The 20,844-nt window shown below is 44.0% G+C and overlaps 1 protein-coding gene across 3 annotated transcripts in view; it reads left to right on the top strand.

Moving 5' to 3' along the window:
* The first annotated feature begins 8,678 nt into the window (after positions 1–8,678).
* Positions 8,679–20,844, top strand: part of Nostrin (nitric oxide synthase trafficking) — a 64,137-nt gene continuing 51,971 nt past the window's right edge. The window contains exons 1-2 of one of the 3 annotated variants that reach the window (XM_004634781.2): positions 8,679–9,646; positions 20,257–20,342. In XM_004634781.2, the coding sequence (XP_004634838.1) occupies positions 9,620–9,646; positions 20,257–20,342 (113 nt within the window). In that variant the 5' untranslated portion in view covers positions 8,679–9,619. Of the gene's footprint in view, positions 9,647–20,255; positions 20,343–20,844 lie in introns of those variants that run through there. The other 2 variants (XM_023719136.1, XM_023719138.1) reach the window with 2 other exon arrangements.

Genomic DNA, 20,844 nt, shown 5'->3' with positions numbered 1-20,844 from the left:
AAATGCCAGGCCGCAGCGCACCGGCGTGCATCGCCCTCAGCTCTGCCCGGTGACTTTATGCGGCCCCGCTCGCTTATCCTGTAATACGCCACGATGGGAGCCTTACGCTATGGAAATGGGTCGGCCTCCACTTCCCTTCTTCCTTATTTACCTAGGACGAGTCAGTTGTTAAGCATCTGCCAGCGCACCCATAACCTATAGATGCAGAAACTACGGCTGGAAGACGCTCTCCCGTCATGCAGTCAGCGAGCAGTAGCCTTTCGGTCTTGACCTGAGTGCTTCGGAAATTTCTGCGCACTCCTTCTGGTCTGCCGTATGGCTTTCAGTGTCTGCATTTGTTTCTGAAACTGACATTTATGTTGCGTTTGAATTCTCCACTGGCCTTTTGCTTATCCACGCCTTCAGTTTGCCTTACCGATCTTCAATTTTTCCCACAGCCCCTTCAGCCCTATTTTTTTTTTTTCCTTTTCAACATTATATTCACCAGTGCTCCCAATTCCACCAGAAGCCCTTCTTGGGGAGGACCCTCAATAAATCTGATACGTGAAGGGCTGACATCAATTTTTTGAATGTCACCTCATTCCAAGTCACAGAACACACAGTCCCCAACCTAACCCCTTAAGGGCAAAGGTGTTTCGTGGAACATAGAAACAAAAGGAGCCAGTCCCAACTGTTCTATAATTTGATGTACTGCAGACTAAAAGGTCTAGAAGAAATTGGGGTATTAGAATGATTTAGAGGTGTGGATTTTAAGGATGGGCAAAAAAATCTTGCGGAGAAATATTACAAAGAAAGCCTCCAGTGGTTCCTCCTGACTGTACTGAGTGCCCTGAGTCTTCAGTCTCAAACCCTTCCTACCTCTGCTCTCCCTCTGAAGGACGCAGGAACTCTGAAGAAGTGACTGAATCGAGCTGAGCAGGGAAAGTACTGGCTGGGTGTGGGAGAGCTTGCCAGACCCAAAGCCAAGGAAGTGCTCAAAGAAGGGTGGGTAAACGGAGCCAACTTGAAAAGGCATTTGCTGACCAAATGCAGGCTATTTTGTGCACTGAAATAAGAGTAGAGACAGATTGTAATGCACTGAACAAAATGGGAATGTATAAGCCTCTATAGTATAAAGTAATAAAGGTTGCTGAAGAATGAGGTATTTGTATGGTTTTAAGCCCATCCCTGCAAAATATTATCTCAAACAGTTAAAAACAATGCCTTTCCAGTGAAGCAGGTGGAAGATACCATCTTAGTCAAGTAAACATTATTAGTTAATGGGACAAAAGTTACTATGAGTCATTTAAACAGATATAAGAATAAAGCGGGCTAGGGAGATAGCTTGGCTGTCTAAGTGCCTGCCTGACAAGCACAAGGACCTGAGTTTGATCTCTGATACCACTTGCTTTGCAGGCCCTGGAAACCCCGGGTGTGCCATGCTGGCCACCAAAATCAGATGTGGTGGTGTATGCCTGTAATCTCAGCTCTGGGGAGGCTGATACAGGAGGAGCACTATAGATTTGAGCTGCATAGTGAGAGCCTGTACCAAATAAATGAATGAATAAAAGATTTGTAAAAATTGTTTAAGTATAAAGCATTATTTTGGTGATATTCTTGCCAAAAATGTATAACTTTAATCATGAGTAAATACTAAATAAACCCTACTCTGAAAAACATCTATTAAAAAATTAGCTAGCAATACTCATTTTGTTTTCAGTGCTAGGAATCGAACCCAGAGTCTCATGCAAGTGCTCTATGACACTGAGCTTCATCCCCAGGACCAACTGGTAATTTCAAATCAGTCAATGGCAGGAAAGTCCAGGAAAAATGGATGAACTGAGCCTGAGAGAAAAACACAAAAGAGACATGACAACTGAATGAAGGGCACAACCCCAAACAGGGTCCTGTTGTCAGGCGGAATGCAAAGGACAATTGGCAGAACCCAGAATTAGATAGTGACAATGAATCTATTTTAATTTCCTGCCTTGGATGGCTGTATTGTGATTTGTTGGAAAGCATCCTTATGTGCAGGCGATGTACACAGCAGTGTTAGAGGAGGATGGGGCATGAAGTTGGAAGCTTAGGAAAACATTCTTTAAACTAAAACTGCGACTTGTCTGTAATTTTGAGATTATTTTGAATCAATACATTAATGGAGCTTTCAAGAGCCTATAAATGTTCCAAGTGCAATTTGCAGCTGTTTTTTAAAATGAGAATACCATCTTTGAGTTCCTCCCTTCACGACCTATACCCAATTCAACCCATCAGCAAAAGCTCACTGGCTCCAATTTAAAATGCTACTTCTCCCTCTTCATGGTTGAGAAGACCTCACTATTTTTCTTCTGGTTTTTGGTAAGAGACTCCCATTCCTGTTGGTCCTTATCTCAGTTCTCTTCAGCGTCTATACAGCTGTCAAAGTAATCCATCTAAGGTGCAAATCTAAGTATCGCCAATGTGCTTAAAATTCTGCATGGAGAAAAGGCCTTTACGTGGCTCCGGTTACCATTGGGTTAAAGTTAAAAAATGGCACCCAAGCTTTCCCATGGTCTGGCCTTTGTTAGCTCCCCTGCCTCATCAACTATAAGGTCCTGTGAAAGCTGTGTGCTCAGGATGCTCCTGAGAGGTTTACAATTTTCTGGAGACACCAACACATGCTCTGTTCTGTAGCTACAATTAACACGTGCGTTTCCAGCATCCATCGCTAATACCATCTCTTACCAGTATTTTCTGTTGTCATTTTTCAACCAGGCTGAGCTAGGTGCCCCCTTGGAATTCCTATTACATTTCTGTAAAGACCTCTTTTAGGAAGTCTGTTATAACATGATGTAACCTTGCTTCGTCAAACTGCTCCTTGAAAAGAGCTTGGAGCCTGTTAATCATTGTGTTCCTCACATTGCCTGGAGCAGAGATGATTCTCCATAAGAGGTCCCTGAATGAACAAAATGACCGAATGTGCATCTATAACTTACCAGTCATGTAAAGCATGACATAGGGGGATTAGAAAGATGAGGTGATTTTAGGTGGAACTATTTCAGGAGTACTGTACGAAAAGCAGAGTAAGAAGTTGGTTGGAGTAAGAAGACAGCAGAGCAAGTTTTGTGTGTGTGTGTGTGTGTGTGTGTGTGTGTTTGTTTGTTTTATGAGCAGACAATTTTCTGTGCCTAAGTTCCCAGTAAAGAGGATTTATATATGTGTGCCATCAATCCTCAAGGTGTGCAATGGCTTGAAAAATAATTACCATATATTCCAACACGGTAATGAAAGCATGACCTATACATACAATTCCAAACATGCAAAAGGAAATAGAATGAAAAATAAAGTTCTCTCCCCTCTCCACACTCACCCCAGCTCCTCAGGTCCTGCTGCAGAAGGAACCACAATGAATAACCATTCTGGGACCTTTTGTTTTCCCTAAGATTCTATTTCTAGAACCTGGCAATAATTTATGGAAAATAACTAAACCAGTGATTCATAAGGTACAAGAGGACCAAGGTTGAGAAGGCAAATAAATCCTGTGGGTAGCACTTTATTTACATATGCAAAAATTCCAGGCCCATTACTTGCCCTGGAGACTAACACAGCCATTCCAATACACCCTTTCACTGAGCTCTCTAAGACTGATCACAGCTGAGCTCAGAAAAATGTAAGTAATACCACATGAATATTAATGTGGGTGATCAGATGAAGATATAATGTAATTTAGGAAAATCTGCATTTGTAAAATGTCCTTATTTTTTATTCTTTTCTTTTGAAAGTTAAAGCCATAGATCACAGCTGTAGAATGACTTTCATTATTTGTCCATTAGTTTTTATGTCCTAGGGCTTATTGAAGAAAACTAAATTTACTCTAATTTGTTTTATGTAAATTAATCTGTTTGATTTTATCCACTTTCTTCATTAACACCTGGAGTTTTTAAATTAAGATGAGATTTGGGAATGCATAATGAATGTGAAACCTGAGTGTACTGCATACAAGATAGATAGATAGATAGATAGATAGATAGATAGATAGATAGATAGATGATAGATAGATAGATGATAGATAGATGATAGATACATAGATAGATGATAGATAGATAGATAGATAGATAGATAGATAGATAGATAGTTAATTTGGACTACATGGGTCCAGATCTTAAAATGAGATAATTTTTATGAAGGGGTAGGAAGTGCAAGGCTTATTTTATGCAACTTTAAAAGTCACAACATCATTAGAATGTAAAAGTTACCTTCAATGCAACAAATGAGCTGGCTCCTTGCAGTGACAGTGTCAGTGTCTCCATGTCGCTTCCAAAACCATTTAAAATACTCATTCGTGCTGCCACTTTGGATAGATTTTATTGTTCTGTCCTGAGGCTCTGGGGAAAGGTTTTTCATTTTCATTTATTTTTTAAAACGTCCATGCATTCAGAGATGCATCTTTCAGCTTTGGAGAGACGTGGAAATTAAGGAAACTAATCACTGTAGCAAGCAGACACTAAAAATAAAAGGCAGTCGAATCAGAAGGAGATTTGATTCCGTGCATTCCTCCGAGAAGTGTGACTGGAGGAAGCGATGTCAGAGGTGGTACTCTCTGTCCCTGCTCTCATGAGTTCAAAAGGCTGCAGAGAAGGGTCCTGTCCCTGTGTCAGCCCCAACAGGCCAAGGACTAGATCCCATGCAGGACTCAGAAGCAGCAGCTTGCCTGGAAAGTATGTGTCGTGCCAGGATGTATCAAGGCTCAGCGCCCATGGCTCACCCTCTTTGGGATGTGTGGCCCCACTGTGGTCAGTCACCACACCCCTCCAGGACCCCAGCTGCTGCTGTGCGCTGCGGCCAGCAAGGGCAAGCCAACTGCCCCGCAAAGCTTTGTCCTGTCCTGTCCCCTTATGTCCATCTCACTCTGAACAGGTCCACATCCTCTTAGCAAAGTTTTCAGAACTCAATTCACTTATGACTGCAACTTTCCCAAACTTATTCTTAACACGAGGGCACACTTTGATTTTCTCCTTGGTCCCAAGACTTTTCCTCATCTGTTTATATCTTTGAAACCAACACATCTCCAAGAAAGTTCTCTAAGTGGCCTCTTGGGATTCTGGCTCAGTCTTTCTCAGTTTCCTGCTTGTCAGGTCCATTTTAAATCAGTGTCACAGCCTCCCAAGTGCTTTGAGCCATTTCCCTTTTTAGAGTTCCTGCCCAGAAGGTCGTGCTTGTCTTCTGTCTCAGATTTTGAACTCTGCTTCCTGACAGCTGAGGATACAGAGCTACCCTAAGCAACACTCCCACCTCACCAGGGAGGAGCAATGAGCCACAGGCGTCACTTTCCTCAGTATTTAAGTCAACAAAATAAAAGCAAATATTTATTGATCGAGGACTTCGGTCCAGGCACCTGGCTAACAGGATCTCAGTTTAGTAGTGCAGGAGGCAGAATGAAAATAATTTCAACACAATGGGGAGGAAATCGAGAAAGGAGCGTGTAATGCACAGAAGTAGTACACAGACCAGAGGGTACTCTGTCTGGGCAAAACGACACACCCTGGACTCAAGGGACAGATGAAAGTACACCAGGCCGGCGGAAAGGTAGAAGAACCTCCAGAAGAAGGAACAGCTACTACAAACCCTAGAGGCATGAAACAATGAGGCCGGCATTCCCCCTCCTTGCTAACAGTTGAGTAAGGGGAGCAGGCCTTCAGTCCCAGCTGCTGGGGCATCACCAGCTTAAGGGCAAATCGGGGCAACACAGCAAGATCTCATCTGAAAAACAAAAAGGCAAAGTGAATGTAGGTGCTATCCTTTAACATTTTTTGCTTCTCATTTATTTAGTATTGGGTCTAGAGGGTCTCACTGCATAGATCAGACTCGTAGTGAGCCTCCTGGTTTTCAGCCTCCCAAGCACTGGAATTACAGGTGCGTGCCACCATGCCCAGTCTCAATCACTGTCTCAGCATGTGCTGGGGGGGCAGGGCCAGCCCAGCAGGCCAGGGATCGAACCCCCAGCCCCTGCATCTGCCTACTTCTTTTTTATTTCTAGAATGGAACCTAGCAGTTTCAAATGTGGAAAGTATACAGAAGAGTAGGAGCTAGAAAGTCATCCGTACATATGTGCTTAGATTTTAGTTCTTTGTATTGAGGAGTAAACCCAGGGCCTTCACACTGAGCTACAGCCTCAGTCATTTTTCTTTTTTTTTTTTGAAGGTCTTTCTAAATTTTTTATTTTATTTATTTAGTTTTTATTTTACGTTTTCTTAAATTGTCCAAGCTGGACTCGAACTTGAGATCCTGCCCACTTCAGCTTTCCAGAGTGCTGGGGTGACAGGCCCATGCCACCAACTGCAGCTTCTTCTTTTTTTTTTTTTTTTTTCTCCAGATACAAACTAGAATCATACTCATTCTTTTAAAGCTGTTTCTTGTGAACCTGTTTGTTCTTTTACAACCTGTTTCTGCATCAGTTCATATAATGAGATCTTTTACACACAAACCTCATCCTTTGGCTGTTCTGTAGCCCCCTGTCTAAAGTGACAGCACAGCACGGGAACAGGGAACATTGAAGTCAGGTGAATCCTGTGATCACACTGGCTGTGTGACCTGGGGTAAACCACTTAACTGTCCTGGACTTTGGTCTTCCACAGGTGCTGTAAGGATCAAATAACAAGTACCTGCTTCAAATGATTTTTCTGTTTGTTTAAAATGTTTCTATTTGTGAAGTACTTATCACTACCCAACACAAGGGACATTCTCTATGTAAGAGCTCATAGCATAAGATATTTAACTGGGTTCCTATTAAAGATGTTTATGCTGCTTCCATTTTGTTGTTTGGCCTATTTGGGCTACCGTAGAAACTTCCCAGGACTTACAGTTTGCACATGAGACCTTCCCCGAAGGCTTGTGTGTTGCAGGACACTAGTGAAGCAGTGGAACTTTAGAAAGGTGGCTCGATCACAAGGGGTCTAAGTTCCATGACTTCCTCCATTGATGGGCTTACAGTCTGAGGGCATTACTGAGAGAGGTAACAGAAACTCAGGGGGAGGTGATGGGTTGAAAAGAGCGGGCTGTGGGGTGTGACCTCGGGGGCTATATATGGTGTCTCTCCCCACCCTAAGTAAGCTGCCATGAAATTAAACAGTTTCCTTCTACCACTGTCTTCTGCCCTGATGCAAAACTAAGACCAATAAAGCTAGCCAAACACAGACTGAAATTTCCAAAACCATGAACCAAAGAAAAAGTTCTTCCTTTAAAGTATTTTTCGCAGATATTTTGTCACATGGACAAGAAGTTGCCTAACACAAAGTTAATTTTATTTTTTACGTATTTAGTACAGGGTCTACATGGTCTCACTACATAGATTGGATTTGTAGTGATCCTCCTGCTTTCGGCCTCCCAAGAGCTGGGATTACAGGCGCGTGCCACCACGTCCAGTCTCAATCGCCAGCTCAGCGTGCCCCAGGGGTGGTGCCAGTACCACACGCTGGGGATCGAACCCTGGCCACTGCATCTGCCTAAGCAGGCACTTTAGTCCCCTGAGCTGTCAGGCCGACCCCACAAAGTTAATTTTAAACTGCTCTTAGCTTCTATTACATTTGGGCTCCTGTTTCCTACTAACTTACTGGCATCCATTTGTTTTATGAGTAATTGATAGTGGCACACTTCCGCTCTCAGCTTCCCCGGGAGGTGGCACCGTACGGGGCAGGTGGAGTTCAGTGGAGCAGCTTCCTTCCAGGCCAGAAGCAGAGAATCCACTGCAGGTTTTCCTTCCACAGAGAGACCCTGCCAGGAAGGCCAGTAGGAGCAAAGACTGGAGGAAGTTGGGATCTGAGGAGTTAAACAGGAAGTCACACTGGAGGCCGGGCCAGCAAGAAGCCTGAGAATATGTGTTGGCCAGACTCCTCTGGAGAGCGACATATTTGTGGGCAGAGAGCTGAAAAATATACTTGGGCACTAAATTTTTCAGAAAAGAAAGAAATGGCTGTACCTCCCCTAAGGAGACACTTCACCAGGTGTTTAGTTTTCCCCTTGCAGAGAACAGGAGGTCATGGGGGTACGGATTCTAAAGCCACAAGACTCTTTGCTCCTGTGACTCACACAGCAGCTCGGCTGCCTCCTCCCAAAGTCATTCCTAGAGGCTGGGACTGGGGGACGCCCTGGGACACACACACTCACTTTGACCTCACTGGCCTCCTTGCCAAGGTGACTCAGCCAGCTACCAGGGACACCCTGGACAGGGCACTGGGCTCTCTGCCTCCCAGGAGGGGAGTTCTCCCCTGGGTTCTGTGGCAGGGCTTGTTAGGTGGCAGGTGAGGTCAGAGGGCCGGCGGTGGCTTCTGGATCTACATCTGGATCCTCTCATGAATTTAGTTCCTCTTGGGTCTCACCCTAATCTAGATCTCTGCTGAAGTCCAAAGCCTGTGGCGCGGGGGGAGGAAGACAGGGTAGCCCCTCCTCCTATGTCTTTCTATTTTATCTCTCATCACTCTAGAGTAAATATTGACTGACCTCTGCAGTGTGTTGAATGAACACTAATGCCGATTCTCAGGCCTCTCTGCACAGATGCCTTTGCAATGGGGCATTCAGCTCCACCCCCTGAAATCTGGATGGCCTGTGGTGGCCAGTGCAGTGGTGTCAGCTCCAAGTTAGGAAACCCATGCTCTTCTACTCACTCTCTAGGCTCCTCTGACAAGCATCAGGAACAGCAGCACGATGCCACTGGCTGATGGGCCATTGCCTCAGCACACGGTCAGCCCACGTCCGGCTACCTGCCCAGCACAGCGCAGACGAGCTGCGGTCCACCCATAGAGCTGTGCCTGTGGCCTGCTTTTGCATAAATAAGTCCAGGAAACAGCTGAAGAATCAACAGTGAACTACAGATCGGTGGATGAATAAATTCTATGTCATTCAAAATCATGGGTTTTCTGTTGTTACATTGTGTGATTGCAGTAAGAGAGAAATGAAACAGCGCTCTTTCTGTCCTCCTTGAGTCTGAATCAATACACTCTAATTGTGAATCTGCATTCAGCCAGGACATCCTGCTGCTCTTAAATAGCCTATGAGAAGGACACTGATGCAAGGTGGATGTATTTTAATTTGGCAAGCATCCAGAGGTGTGACAGGAAGGCCCTGGAGCAGTGAGTAGTGAGGTGCAGGTGCTCCATCCATGTTTTCTTGAACAGTGAAGCTTGCTGCAAGAGGCATTCCTTATGGAATGGTGGGACAAGACAGCATTCCTTCTGGAAACCAGCAAGAGATGCCAATTTCAAAGGCACCATGAAAAGCAGAAAAAGCATGAGATACGGTATACAGCAAGTTGAGAGACCGTGAGACCCTCGCTAAGTTGGGCACCGGGACTGTGAGGACATCGCACAGCTGCCAGCCCTCATCTCAAGACTATGCCCTTCGGGACACAGTGTCCTGCTCTCCAAGTGTTGGCTGATATCCCTCTCACCATACTGCACTGGCTGTCTTGACCCAAAGCTGTTCTCTGCTTTTTCAGGAAACAAACTGGGTGGAAGTCCAGGGCTGAAACTTCCTTCTTGGTGTCTGACAGGGACTGACGTATCCTAGGTCCTTTGAATCCCGGAAGTTCAGGACACACCCAGCCCTGATTGCAACATCCGAACGAACACTGGAGGGTAGGTGAGAGGACAGAAGTGAAAAGCACTTGGACATGAGGGACCCACTGGCAGACTGTTCGGTGAGTAGCTCGGGCCTGGTTTTTGTGCCTGTGGAGGGCGGGGTAAGTTTATATACTGATGGCTTTAGCTTTGGAAATTTGAGACACTCAGAAAACAAGCGTATTTAGACATTGGCTGTGGTACAAAAATCTGCGGTTTTCCTTTGGTTCTATTTGAAACAGGGACCTTTCTAAGAAATGGCAGTGGTTGCTATCTTTCCTTCTCATTCATGGAGAACGTTTGAATGTGCACGGTATATCACGTTTGGATCCAGACGGTGGCTGTTGGAAGAAAGCCTTGAGACACACACCAGCAGTGCCACTGTGGAGTGTGAAATGCACACAAAAACATGCAGCACGTCTGCAGCCAACTTGGGGCTGCATCGAGGCCAGGGAGGAGGGTCCTCATGTTTCCCTGTGCTGTCTAGAGTCAGGGACCCAGAGCCCTGTGAGAGGGAGGACGGAATCCTCACTCTGTCCAGCCTGCACAGAGGCTCACCAGCAGGTCTGTTCCCCACCTGGAAGCACTACCTGAAACAAGATGGTCCAGTAGTCCAAGTACAGTGGTGGAGAAAGGACACAGGAGCTAAAATGAAGAGACATCTCTATTTCAAAGATAAAGTGACTGAGGAGTGTTGGTATCTTATCCTAACAAAAGAGTGCTAAAAGCAAGGGATTATAGTCATTTTTCATGTATTTTACTTAAAAAGCAAACCAGTGTTAGAGAGGTTTGTAAGAAAGCCATAAAGAAAAAAATCACCAGGGACTGTCGGTTTTCTTTTTGTTTATCAAAAGGGTAAGGAAATCACAGGAAATTCCATAAAAATGAGCTCAAGAATCAGATCATGTAAATGAGATGAACTCATAAATAGCTACTAAGATTAATAACAACCATGGGGTGGCCAGCTCTGCCTAATTTTACTTTTATATACACAAGAACAAGATGTGCTTCATGTAAAAACGAACTTCAGTGGGATTGTTACTGGATGACACAGTGTCTGTTTTGTACAGAATAAAACTTTCCTCTTTTTATTACCTATATTTTAATCTCTTCCTCATAGAGGATTATTGATAATATCTTAAAGAAGTCTTTTATTATTTATTGGTTTGGCTTTCTCTCCCTGATTTTGCTTCCATGGTAAACTATTAAATCTTCTCTTATCTCCAGTTGCTGCCTGATGATAGTTTTTGAACCACACCGGAGGGGCTAGACATGGGATTAATGCAAGCAAAATCCTGGCACTGACAATCCCCAAAGAAGAAAGGCAATGCCAAGAAAGCCATGTAATAGGAGGTAACAGAGAGGAACTGAGGCCAGGTTCAATTCCATTTTTAGAAAAGAAGAAGGAGCTGATGATCTAACATCCTTGTAGGCCGCAGTCTGTCTTTAGATCAGTACCTGGGAAAAATGTTTCCTTTAAGCAACCGTGAGGCAGCCCGCAGCCTCCACTCTGCACCAGTTTCCAGACCCCGGGGTGCAGAATAGCTCCTGGTACCATTCGGAACCATTGTCCCAAGGACTGTTGTCCTGTCCACAGCACTGAAGGTCATCGCTACGGGCCTGCTGCCACCAAAGTTATCTAGGAGCCAAGGAGGCGGATATCCCTCAGCCAGGGCTTCCAAATCCTCTAAAGTCACAGAATATTTATTTGCAATTGTTTCATCTCCGTCAAGTGCGCAAGTTGATTTCCTGATATAATCCCAGCATGTACTTGGGGAACAATGCTCTGCGAAGAGGAGGTTATACTTTGGGAACTTTGTAAAACAAGCGGGTAGATTGTAAAGGAATGCTTCACAAAACCCTGAAGTAATTATAAATGCTCAAAGCTTGAACCACCTGCAAGTTGTCCTGTCCTGTCCATCCCTGGAGTTGCACAGAGCAGAACTCATTGCTTTATCTTGGCCATAGTTCTTACTTTGGTCAGCAGCGGTGGACTATATGTGGGTCTCAGTAGACTACATGAATTTAACTGGGAAAAACATTGCTGCTGACACTAATTTCTAACTGAAATTTAGAATTTCTTTCCAGTCTGAATACAGGCAGCAAACCTCAATACTACTAGCAACCTTGGTGACTATGCAAATGATGAAAAGCAGACATATTTTATATGAGATTAGAGTTGTTACAGGTATTGAGAAATATTGTTTATTATCGGTCTCATAAACTTTGGTAATTCTGAAGACTTGTTATTTAGTGTAGATCTTGTTTGTGGTACCAGGGATTGAACTCAGGACCCTGCACTTACCCAGCAGATGCTTGTGCTGCCCCAGCCCTAAGACTTGTTATTTAGTATGTTAATAAAAAGCACACATTACAATTTTAAAATATTTTTATAGATAAATATCAGTACAGCTTCCTTTGTAATCCTGTGGGGGTTTTGTTGCTGTTGTTATTTTGTTTTATACATCTAAAAATATTATTCTAAGTAAAGAGGTTTCACCAAACTACTAAAGCAGGCCCTGATACTAAAAAGTTTAAAAATTGCCTTTAGGTCATGCTTCAACCTCAAAAGCCTGGATCAGTATTTATTTTCAAATTATTATTGCAATGTGGTAGGACAAACAGGGCCAAAATATCGTGTGAGGCTTTTCACCGATGATCTTGAAAAGAAAGTGTTTGTTTGTTTGTTTGTTTGTGGTATTGGGGTTAGAACTCAAGACCTTGTGCTTGCCAGGCACGGGTTATGCCGCTGAGTTATTTCCCTGGCCCAAAAGTTTGTTTGTTTTTCTTTTTTTACAAAGGAAAGAAACTAGCTCTAGGTCTTGATGCCTGTGAGCTTAGCCTCTGAGCCAAAAAATATGACAAGGGAAATCATCCTCTAGTCCACATACAAGGAAACAAGCAGGATCAAGTTACAGACCAATGAAATAAGCTAATCATGGGATCATGTGGGGAGAAAGAGAATGAAGGAAGAGGAGGAGGAGGAAGAAGAAGGGAGAGAAAAGGAAGGGAGGGAGCAAAGGGAGAAGGAAATGGAAGGAAATGAAAGGAAAAGAAGGAGAGAGAAGAGCCACACTTTCCCACAAAGCACCACCATAAAAGCCAGTAGGGAGTAAGGAGCAGTGGCCAGGTTCTTGTTTTCTTCCATCCTTTCAGTAACCGGGTGGGGACCAGTCAAAGACAGCGTCTGCCTCCACATTCAGGCCTCCTCCCATAGCCCCGTGTTGTGAAACCTCATCAGGCTGCTCCTCATCAGGCTGCTCCTCAGGCTGTGACTTGGTTCAGATGGCAACCTGGCTTGCCGTCTTTGCATTTCTGCCTGGTTGCCAGGTGTGACTGGCCCCAGCTCAGAAGATGCTGGGCAAGAGTCCACAGCTCCCTGGAGATTCTGGTCCTGCGCAGAGGTGGGGAAGGCAGGCTCAGTCTGCCGTGGCTGTCGCATGGGTCACACATTCCCAGTGTGCACAAATGAGATGTGGAATGTGCTATTCTGTGTTACCTAAAACTTTATTTTCTCATCTGCAAAATGAGAGGAAGGGAGAACACAGCTATGTTCTTTAATGTTACCTATCTCATAATCTGTGACAGCTTGCCACGGGGATTCCAAAGGCCACAAGATGACAAATAAATAATTCCTTACGTGGAAGAATAGTGCCTTTAAAAGCCACCTCCTAGGAATCAGAACTCACAAACTCTCTAGCACTATGCCTGACACAGGAAAGGCATCCCCCAGCAGCTGAGCCTAAGTGGCCTATCGTACCTTAACACTCTGACGATCACCATTATCCGAAGCAATCAGCTCCCATACCAGCCTCTTAGCAGCTAGAATAAAAGCCTATTTTTCTGAAACAACTGGATTTAACCTTCTGGATTACTGAAACTTCAGACAGTCAGAAAGAGCAGCAAGGCTATTTAAATTATTTTCAAGTCATCTGCTTGGTCATTTTGTGTGCTCATTGCCTAGATTACTGTTTTTTGTTTGTTTGTTTTGGTTATGACAATATTTATAAGACAGAATTTGCTTAGGTGTTGGATGAAAGCATTTTCTTGTTAGTTAAGTAGAAAATGTCTGTCACTCAGTTATGTGGAAATCTTTAAAGGGGCTCAAGCTTGGAATTTTCCTACCATATAATCTACCACAAGCCTAGAATTTCCATTTGTAAGGGGAAAAAAAACTCACCACATTTTTTCCTCATAACTGGTGGTCCTGGGAGGATGCAGCATGTTTATATAAATTCATATGGAGATGTAAAATCAGTATTAAATTTTTCCCCTACAATGAATATTTGGTAGGGGATGGGATATTTTAAAGTGCAGGAGAAGAGCTCCACAAAGGTTCTCTCAAAACACCAAAAAGAGAGGAAAAAATAAGAAAAAGAGGAAGGAGGAGAAAGAGGAGGTAAAGCAGCTACAGCTATTCTGCTCAGAACTGGTTATCAGCACACTGAGTTAAATTAGTGTGATTATATTGATTAGCCATTCATAAAGGGATTCGCTTCTGATAGGTTCTCTAATGGATTTGGTTACTTAACGTTTCCACTCACATTTCTGTCCATAGCTGTTGAAGCTTTCATCAGCTCTCTGGGCCTAATAAGGAGGCAGAATTTTAGTTATTCCCCACTCGTGCCCTGTAGAAGCTCTTCGGCATCCTTTCTGGTGGATCAGTGTGAGGAGAAAAGGAGAGATGAGGGCAGATCGGGGCACCAAAGTGAAGAGACTTCATGCCCTCGAAGCAGATGTGGCCCCAGATTTTCTGATCATGCACAGGTGCATGCACATCTGCACACACATGTGGGTGTACACACACACACACACACACACACACACACACACACACACACGGGGCCAGATAGTCTGGGGCTGCTTTGGCATTTATGCGAGTCTCCTTTTCAATTTCCATTGTCAAGTCTGAGCAGACGGTACACGGTGAAAGCTCTGAACCATTGACTCTAATGAAGGAATCATGCTGAGATAATGGAAATATTCTTAGCAGCTCTTTTTATTTATTGATGCCACCCTTATCTCAATCTTGATCAAGTTTTTCTGGGGACTTCCTGGAACATTGTACCTAGGGTCAAAGCGAAAATTCTCTATGGCTTTTACAAGCAGAATAGCCTTCTCCTATCTGATCACAGCATTAATAGCAACATCATGCACTGAAAAACTTCCTGGCATTTTTGTGCCTGGGCACCAGTAGTTCTGGAGCAGGTGGATTATGGGTGGAAGCGGCTATTCCCTTAGGAAGTGGTGCTTGAACGCCTTGGGGAGACGGGCACTGTTCACTTTCCTGTAGGCTCCTCCTGTAGGCTGTGCTGGAGGAGACTGAGCTTTCCATCACTGATTTGTAGGCATTTAGTTGGTCTGGCATGCCAACACTTCTCCCCTGGGGACAGGAGTTTTGATGGACAGATAAATTTGGCACATACAGGACCCCCTGCAGCTCAACATGGAAAACTTCTGAACTGGCTGTAATCGTTTGTACTTTAGAAGTAGGCAAGCTCTTTCCTATGTGCCCCATTCCAGTACTGCTGTCCAAGGCCCCCTTTCTCTCCCCAAGGCTGCTGCCCATGCATCAAGCTATGCCAGATTTGGAGGGCTGGTGGGGACCTTCCTTTCGGCTGCTTGGTCTCCTAGTCCCTCTTTCCACACTAGGCTCTGCTGGTGGGGAAGCTCCTTGCCTTATTACTCCCTACAAAGACATCAAGTCCCCCACTCTGTGTCTCCACTTTGTCTTCTTGCAGCCCCAGCTCTAGCCTTGTGTTGTGTTTGAGAGCAGAAAAGCTCACTCTGCAAGCGAGCATTCAAATCTCCCTTTCGTGACCAGGATTTCTTGGTTGAGTCTTTATTTCTGTTTTACTCTGAGTTGGAGAGAGACATAGGAAATACGTAAACAATGCACAGCTTATGACTTGAGGGTGTAGTTCAGTGGTAGAGCACTTGCCTAGCACGCACGAGAACCCCGGCTCCATCCCCAGCACTGGGGGAAAAGTGCTTAACCTCAAATAAGAAAGCCACAGGACTGTAAAGCAAATCATAAAATTGTATTAACATAAAATAAGATTGGGCCCGGGGATATAGCTCAACTGCACAAGTGCCTGCCTGACAAGCATGAAATCCTGAATTTAATTCTTGGTACCACCCCTAAAAAAAGATTTGAACAAATGAAAGGACTTACAGTGTTCTTTTTATGGGGGCTGTAAATACCATAAAATGTCATATATATATATATATATATGACCTCTGCTCTTCCTATGACAAAGAGCCCCAGTGACTGCACACTCTGGCTTTATTCACTCAGAAACAGGCACAAACAGTACGAGTAACACAGGACTCATCTGTCTCCTCCCAGCCAGGGTACATCTCCAGGTAAACAACAGGATCACAGCTGCATGCGTTTTCCGTGCCATGTTAGTGTGCACTCACGCCACCTTCTTCCCTAGTGCTCATGGAAGATGTCAGTTACGCTGGAAGAGGTCAGTTAATCTTTCTATCTGACCTCCCAGATATATATGTAATACAGTTACAATCAGGATTCAAATAGGGATTTTAAAAGTTATAATTAAATGAATATCCATATAGAAGAATAAATGCCCCAAAATAGCCAAAAAAAGATGAAAAGAAAAAAAGAATTACTCAGAAGATGTGGTGGTGCATGCCTGCAATCCTAGCACTTGGGAGGCTGAGGCAGGAACATCATTACAAGTTGGAGGCCAGCCTGGGCTCCAAAGTGAGCTTAGAGCCAGCCTGAACTGTGTAGTGAGACTGTGTCTCAAAAAGACCAAAAAAAAAAAAAAAAAAGAAAAAGAAAAAAATTGAAAGGAAGAACAAAATGACTGTTAATGTCTTTCCAACTCAGATCATAAAATATGTACCATCATTCTGTATCATTATTTTATGAAACATAAAAATATTTCATAATTTAGAACCAAAAGTTAAGACTGCATTTGAGTTAGAACTATGTTAAACTTCACAGTACAAAAACCCTAAGAAAGAGTTAAATAAAGCCACTGTATTTCTTTTACACTTAAATCCGAAGGAACCAGGCTCCTTCTGCTCAGCACCATTAGCTTCTGCTGTGGAGTCTCAATACCACCTTACCATACTGCCCATCACTCTCAGTCCAGGAGGCAGAAAGGATGAAGAAGGAACCTTTACTGAAATCCCACACAAGGCTTTCGCCCACGTCTCTGTGGATAGCATTTACCACACGGCTCAATACGTGTGGGTGGGGGATGCTGTTACAAGGGCTATTACAAGGTATTTCTTCTCCTGATGCCAAGGTGTGTTTAATGGGATCCTCTTAGGTGTCTCAGGAAAAAAAATAAAAGGCTTTAGGTCACAGAGGGGTACCAAAGAAGCTGACCAACTTTCTTTCCTGAAGGCCCTCTCAAGAAGTCAAACAGCATACCTGGAAGGGACAGAAGGAGGCTTTCATAGTACTGCATCCTTCACAGAGGGCAAGTTAGTTCTCTTGGAAATAAAAAAAATAAAATCAAGGGCCAGCCGAATAGCTCAGCAGATTAAAGCACCTGCAAGCAGGTGTAGGGGCTGGGGGTTTGATCCCCGGGTCTGCCATGCTGGCCCCACTCCCGAGGCGTGCTGAGATGGCAATTGAGACTAAGACTGGTGGTGCATGTCTGTAATCCCAGCACTTGGGAGGCTGCAAACAGGAGGATCACTATGAGTCCAATCTAGTTTGAGACCCTGAATACCCTGTAGACTCTTCTCTAAAAATACAAAAATAAATAAATAAATAATAAATCAGAAAGGTTGGTGGCAAAATAGTGATTTTCTTCTCCTGACCCTGAAAGACTCACTCCCCTCTTCAGGACCAAGGAAGCCAGCCACAGGTGTGCTTTGCCTGCACTAGAGATAGTTATAAACTTCATCAATTGTTTGCTACGATTTTTAAAAGTCACACATCAGATGGAAGCCCTGTTTTTGGCATTTTTTGGACAAGCTGAAAGAGCATCGCGTCCAGGCCCTACTTCCCTGATCAGAGATGGGCCGGAATAAGTCTTTGGCAGCTGCCTCTCCAGCATGTGGTCCCCGCCTTGTCCCACACACACTCGGGTGCCTGCCTGGCACCTGCCCAAGCTTGACTTTGCAAACCCTGCTGTAGGAGTTAAATTCTTTGTGAAAGTTTGGTACCAGCCCCTCTTTTGTGTCCCAGACAGTTTCAGTGAAGATCTTTTCTACTATATGTTACATATTTCTTATCTAAAATATAAGGCTAGAAGTATTTAAGATTTGAAGTTGTTTTCAGATTTTGGTGTATCTGAATATTCGTAATGTGATATCTTGGAAACAGAATCCCAAGTGTATACAGAAAGTTCATTTATATATACATTGTACACACAGCCCGAAGCTAGTTTTAGACAACCTTTTCACTGCGCTGTGTTTTCACTGAGACTCATCACATCAGATTATGAGTGGAACTTTCTATTTGTGGCACCAGGTCAGTGCTCAAAAACTTTTGGATTTTTAAATGTTTTGGATTTCAAAATTTTCAATTTGTAGTGCATGTCTCCCAAATCCTATCATAACTTTCTGTATTAAATGTAGAAAAGAAGTTCAGCTCATAAAAGGGCTTAGCATCAATGAGACTGAGACTGTTACTGGTCTATTCCACTCCTCATGGTGGGGACCGAGACCAGGCCACCCCTTGAGGTCCTTCCTCTTCTCCAGACCGACACCTTCTGTCTGATCATGTGTGTGAGGTGTGAGGCTCCTGGAGCCTGAGGGTGTTTGTACGTGTGACTATGCCCGCTGCCGAAGAAGAGCTCGGGGGCTGTGAATTTCCTTCCCTTGGCCGGTTCAGTACTGTGCTGCACTAAATACCAAGATGCCTGAGCCCCGGAAGAGGTTGGCTCCTTGTAGGAGCAAAGAGCCCATAGCATGGCACTCAGTCTGCAAAGCATTGGGGCATCTTATGGAAAAATCTCATTTTCAAAATGCTCTGCTATGGGGCTGGTGAGATGGCTCAGTGGTCTAAAGCACCTACTTAGAACAAGCTTAGCAAAGCACAGCGACCGCGGTTCAATCCCCAGCACCACATGCCAGCCAGCCCCGCCCCCTGGTGGGCTGAGCTGGCCACACACATAAATAAATAAATAAATAAATAAATAAATATAAAAAAATACAGTCAGTGTTTAAGCCAATGTTACAGTCACTGTTAAGTAAATTTAATAAAGTAAAAGATATTTCTTAAAAAATGCTCGGCTATGGTACTTCCCAGGTGAAAACGATAAGAGTGTATGTTTGGGAGATTCCGCGATCAAATTCACCTGCTCTGTGTCTGAAGAAGCTGAAGAATCAACTGACATTTGCTGTCTTTCTTTGGGCTTTTAAAATCAATTGTCGGGGCCGGGGAAATGGCTCGGTAGAATAAGCGCTTGCCTGGCAAGCACAAGGGCCTGAGTTCATAAACCTCATTTCCAAAAAAAAAAAAAAAAAAAAAGTTAGTGTAAAATCAATTGTCATCAACGTCTATATATACAAATGCATCATTCAGAATGATGTTGTGGAGCTCAAATGACGAGATCTCTATCTAAATTCTTCTGTCTGCAGGCTAAATTCATATATGAATGAATTTCTGAAGCTTTACTTAAACATACTTTTTCAGCTGTTTAGCTTTGGGTTTCCACTCCATCAGCCTCCCACAAATCAGCTCTTTGCGGGAGTCGGGGGTTTCTGGAGGCATTCTGTTGCTGTTTTCTCATGCTTCTATTTTTCTTTTAAACGTGCAAGGTTAAGGGTCAATGATAGTGGGGAGACTTCGTTGCCGGTGCGGAGCTCCCTTTAGTTAGTCTCCTGTTCAGTGATGAACTCTTGGCACAGCTAGTGCACACTTCACCTCTGTGGCAGGCTCCAGCCTTTTCCACTAATCTGGGGAGGGGCGGAGGCAGCGTAATCGACCCAGCGCCCAATTCTGCAGAAAGCACTGCGGCACTGTTGATAACGCAAAGACCACTCATACTTCTATAGAGGTCTAGCCGAACCAAAATGTTTGTAATAATATTCTTAGTTTGAGAGTTAAATGAGATCCAGAGAAACTAGGACAAATTTTCAATATATTATTCATTTGCTTCTTTGTATCTTAACCCAAAAAAATATACTCACTTCATTTAAAAAATGTGTTTGTTTGTTTATTGTGATGCTTGGGATTTAAGGCAGGGCCTCCCCACTGAAATAGCTCCCCACCTTTATGTAGTTTTCATTTTGAAGCAGGGAACCCACTGAATTGCTGTTACGAAGTCTGGCCCATACTTGCCTCCTGGAGTACAGGGATTATGGGATTGCACCACCTTGCCCAGGTACCCTCCCCTTAATGGTTAGAACTGGTTTTGGGCTGGGGACACAGCGTGGTCCTGTGTCTGTTAGAACATACTTTGGCCTTCCTTGGAATGATAAAGGGGACAGGAAACTAAACTCCCATGCACTCTGCTGGTGAGTTGTTGGCATTTGGCCTGGAAGAAAAATGGATCGACTTCAGTTTTGAGAAGTTCTCCAGGATTTTCACAGTCAGACAGGGAAGACTTAATCTTTAAGAGCTCATCCAGAAGTCATGCATCCCTGCAGCTGTGTAGTCACTGCCGATGGCATTTATTACAGTAGCATTTGAGATTTCTAGGGGCTCTGTCTTTGGAAGCACTCATGATCCTCCCGTTCCTCTTTCTCCCCCCTCTAGTACAACAAGGCTTACAAGAGCCTCAAGGAACTTTCTCAAAATGGAGAGAATTTCTGCAAGCAGATCACCTCTATTCTTCAGCAAAGGTACAAAACGCACGTTTGCAACAGACGGTCCTTGCTCTGCAGCTGTAGCCAGCAATGTGACATGACTGGAGAGGTGATCGCAGGCAGGCCTGCTTTCCAGAACATGTTATGCTCTGCTACTTGAAGGACTAGTTTGATGAATGATTCTCCATTGCACATTTATCCACCATAAAAATTAAGGAAGAACAGGAAGGAATTCTGCTTGGGGAGGTTCAGTCAAGTCTCTTCTGATTCTTCAAGCTGAGTTTAGCACATCTCCTGGGGCTCCCTGTCATGTCTGATGTATGCACTCATTACTGTACTTTTCACGTTATTGGTTTACATTTTTGCTTCCCCTGCCAGGGCAAAGGCTGTGTCTTCATTATTACTATAATGACAAAGCTCTTGGAGCCTAGTCTTTTGATTTCTTTGGTAAATGTCTGATGAATGGATAACTGGATGAACAACGAAAAATCACCATTTCCCACACAGTCTTCTCTTAATGCTAGATGTGAGCACTATT

This window comes from Octodon degus, unplaced genomic scaffold (genome assembly GCF_000260255.1).
Source record: "Octodon degus isolate 3935 unplaced genomic scaffold, OctDeg1.0 scaffold00065, whole genome shotgun sequence".
Classification (NCBI taxonomy): domain Eukaryota; kingdom Metazoa; phylum Chordata; class Mammalia; order Rodentia; family Octodontidae; genus Octodon; species Octodon degus.
The sequence above is the reverse complement of the archived record's forward strand: the minus strand, read 5'-3'. Positions and strand labels throughout refer to the sequence as shown.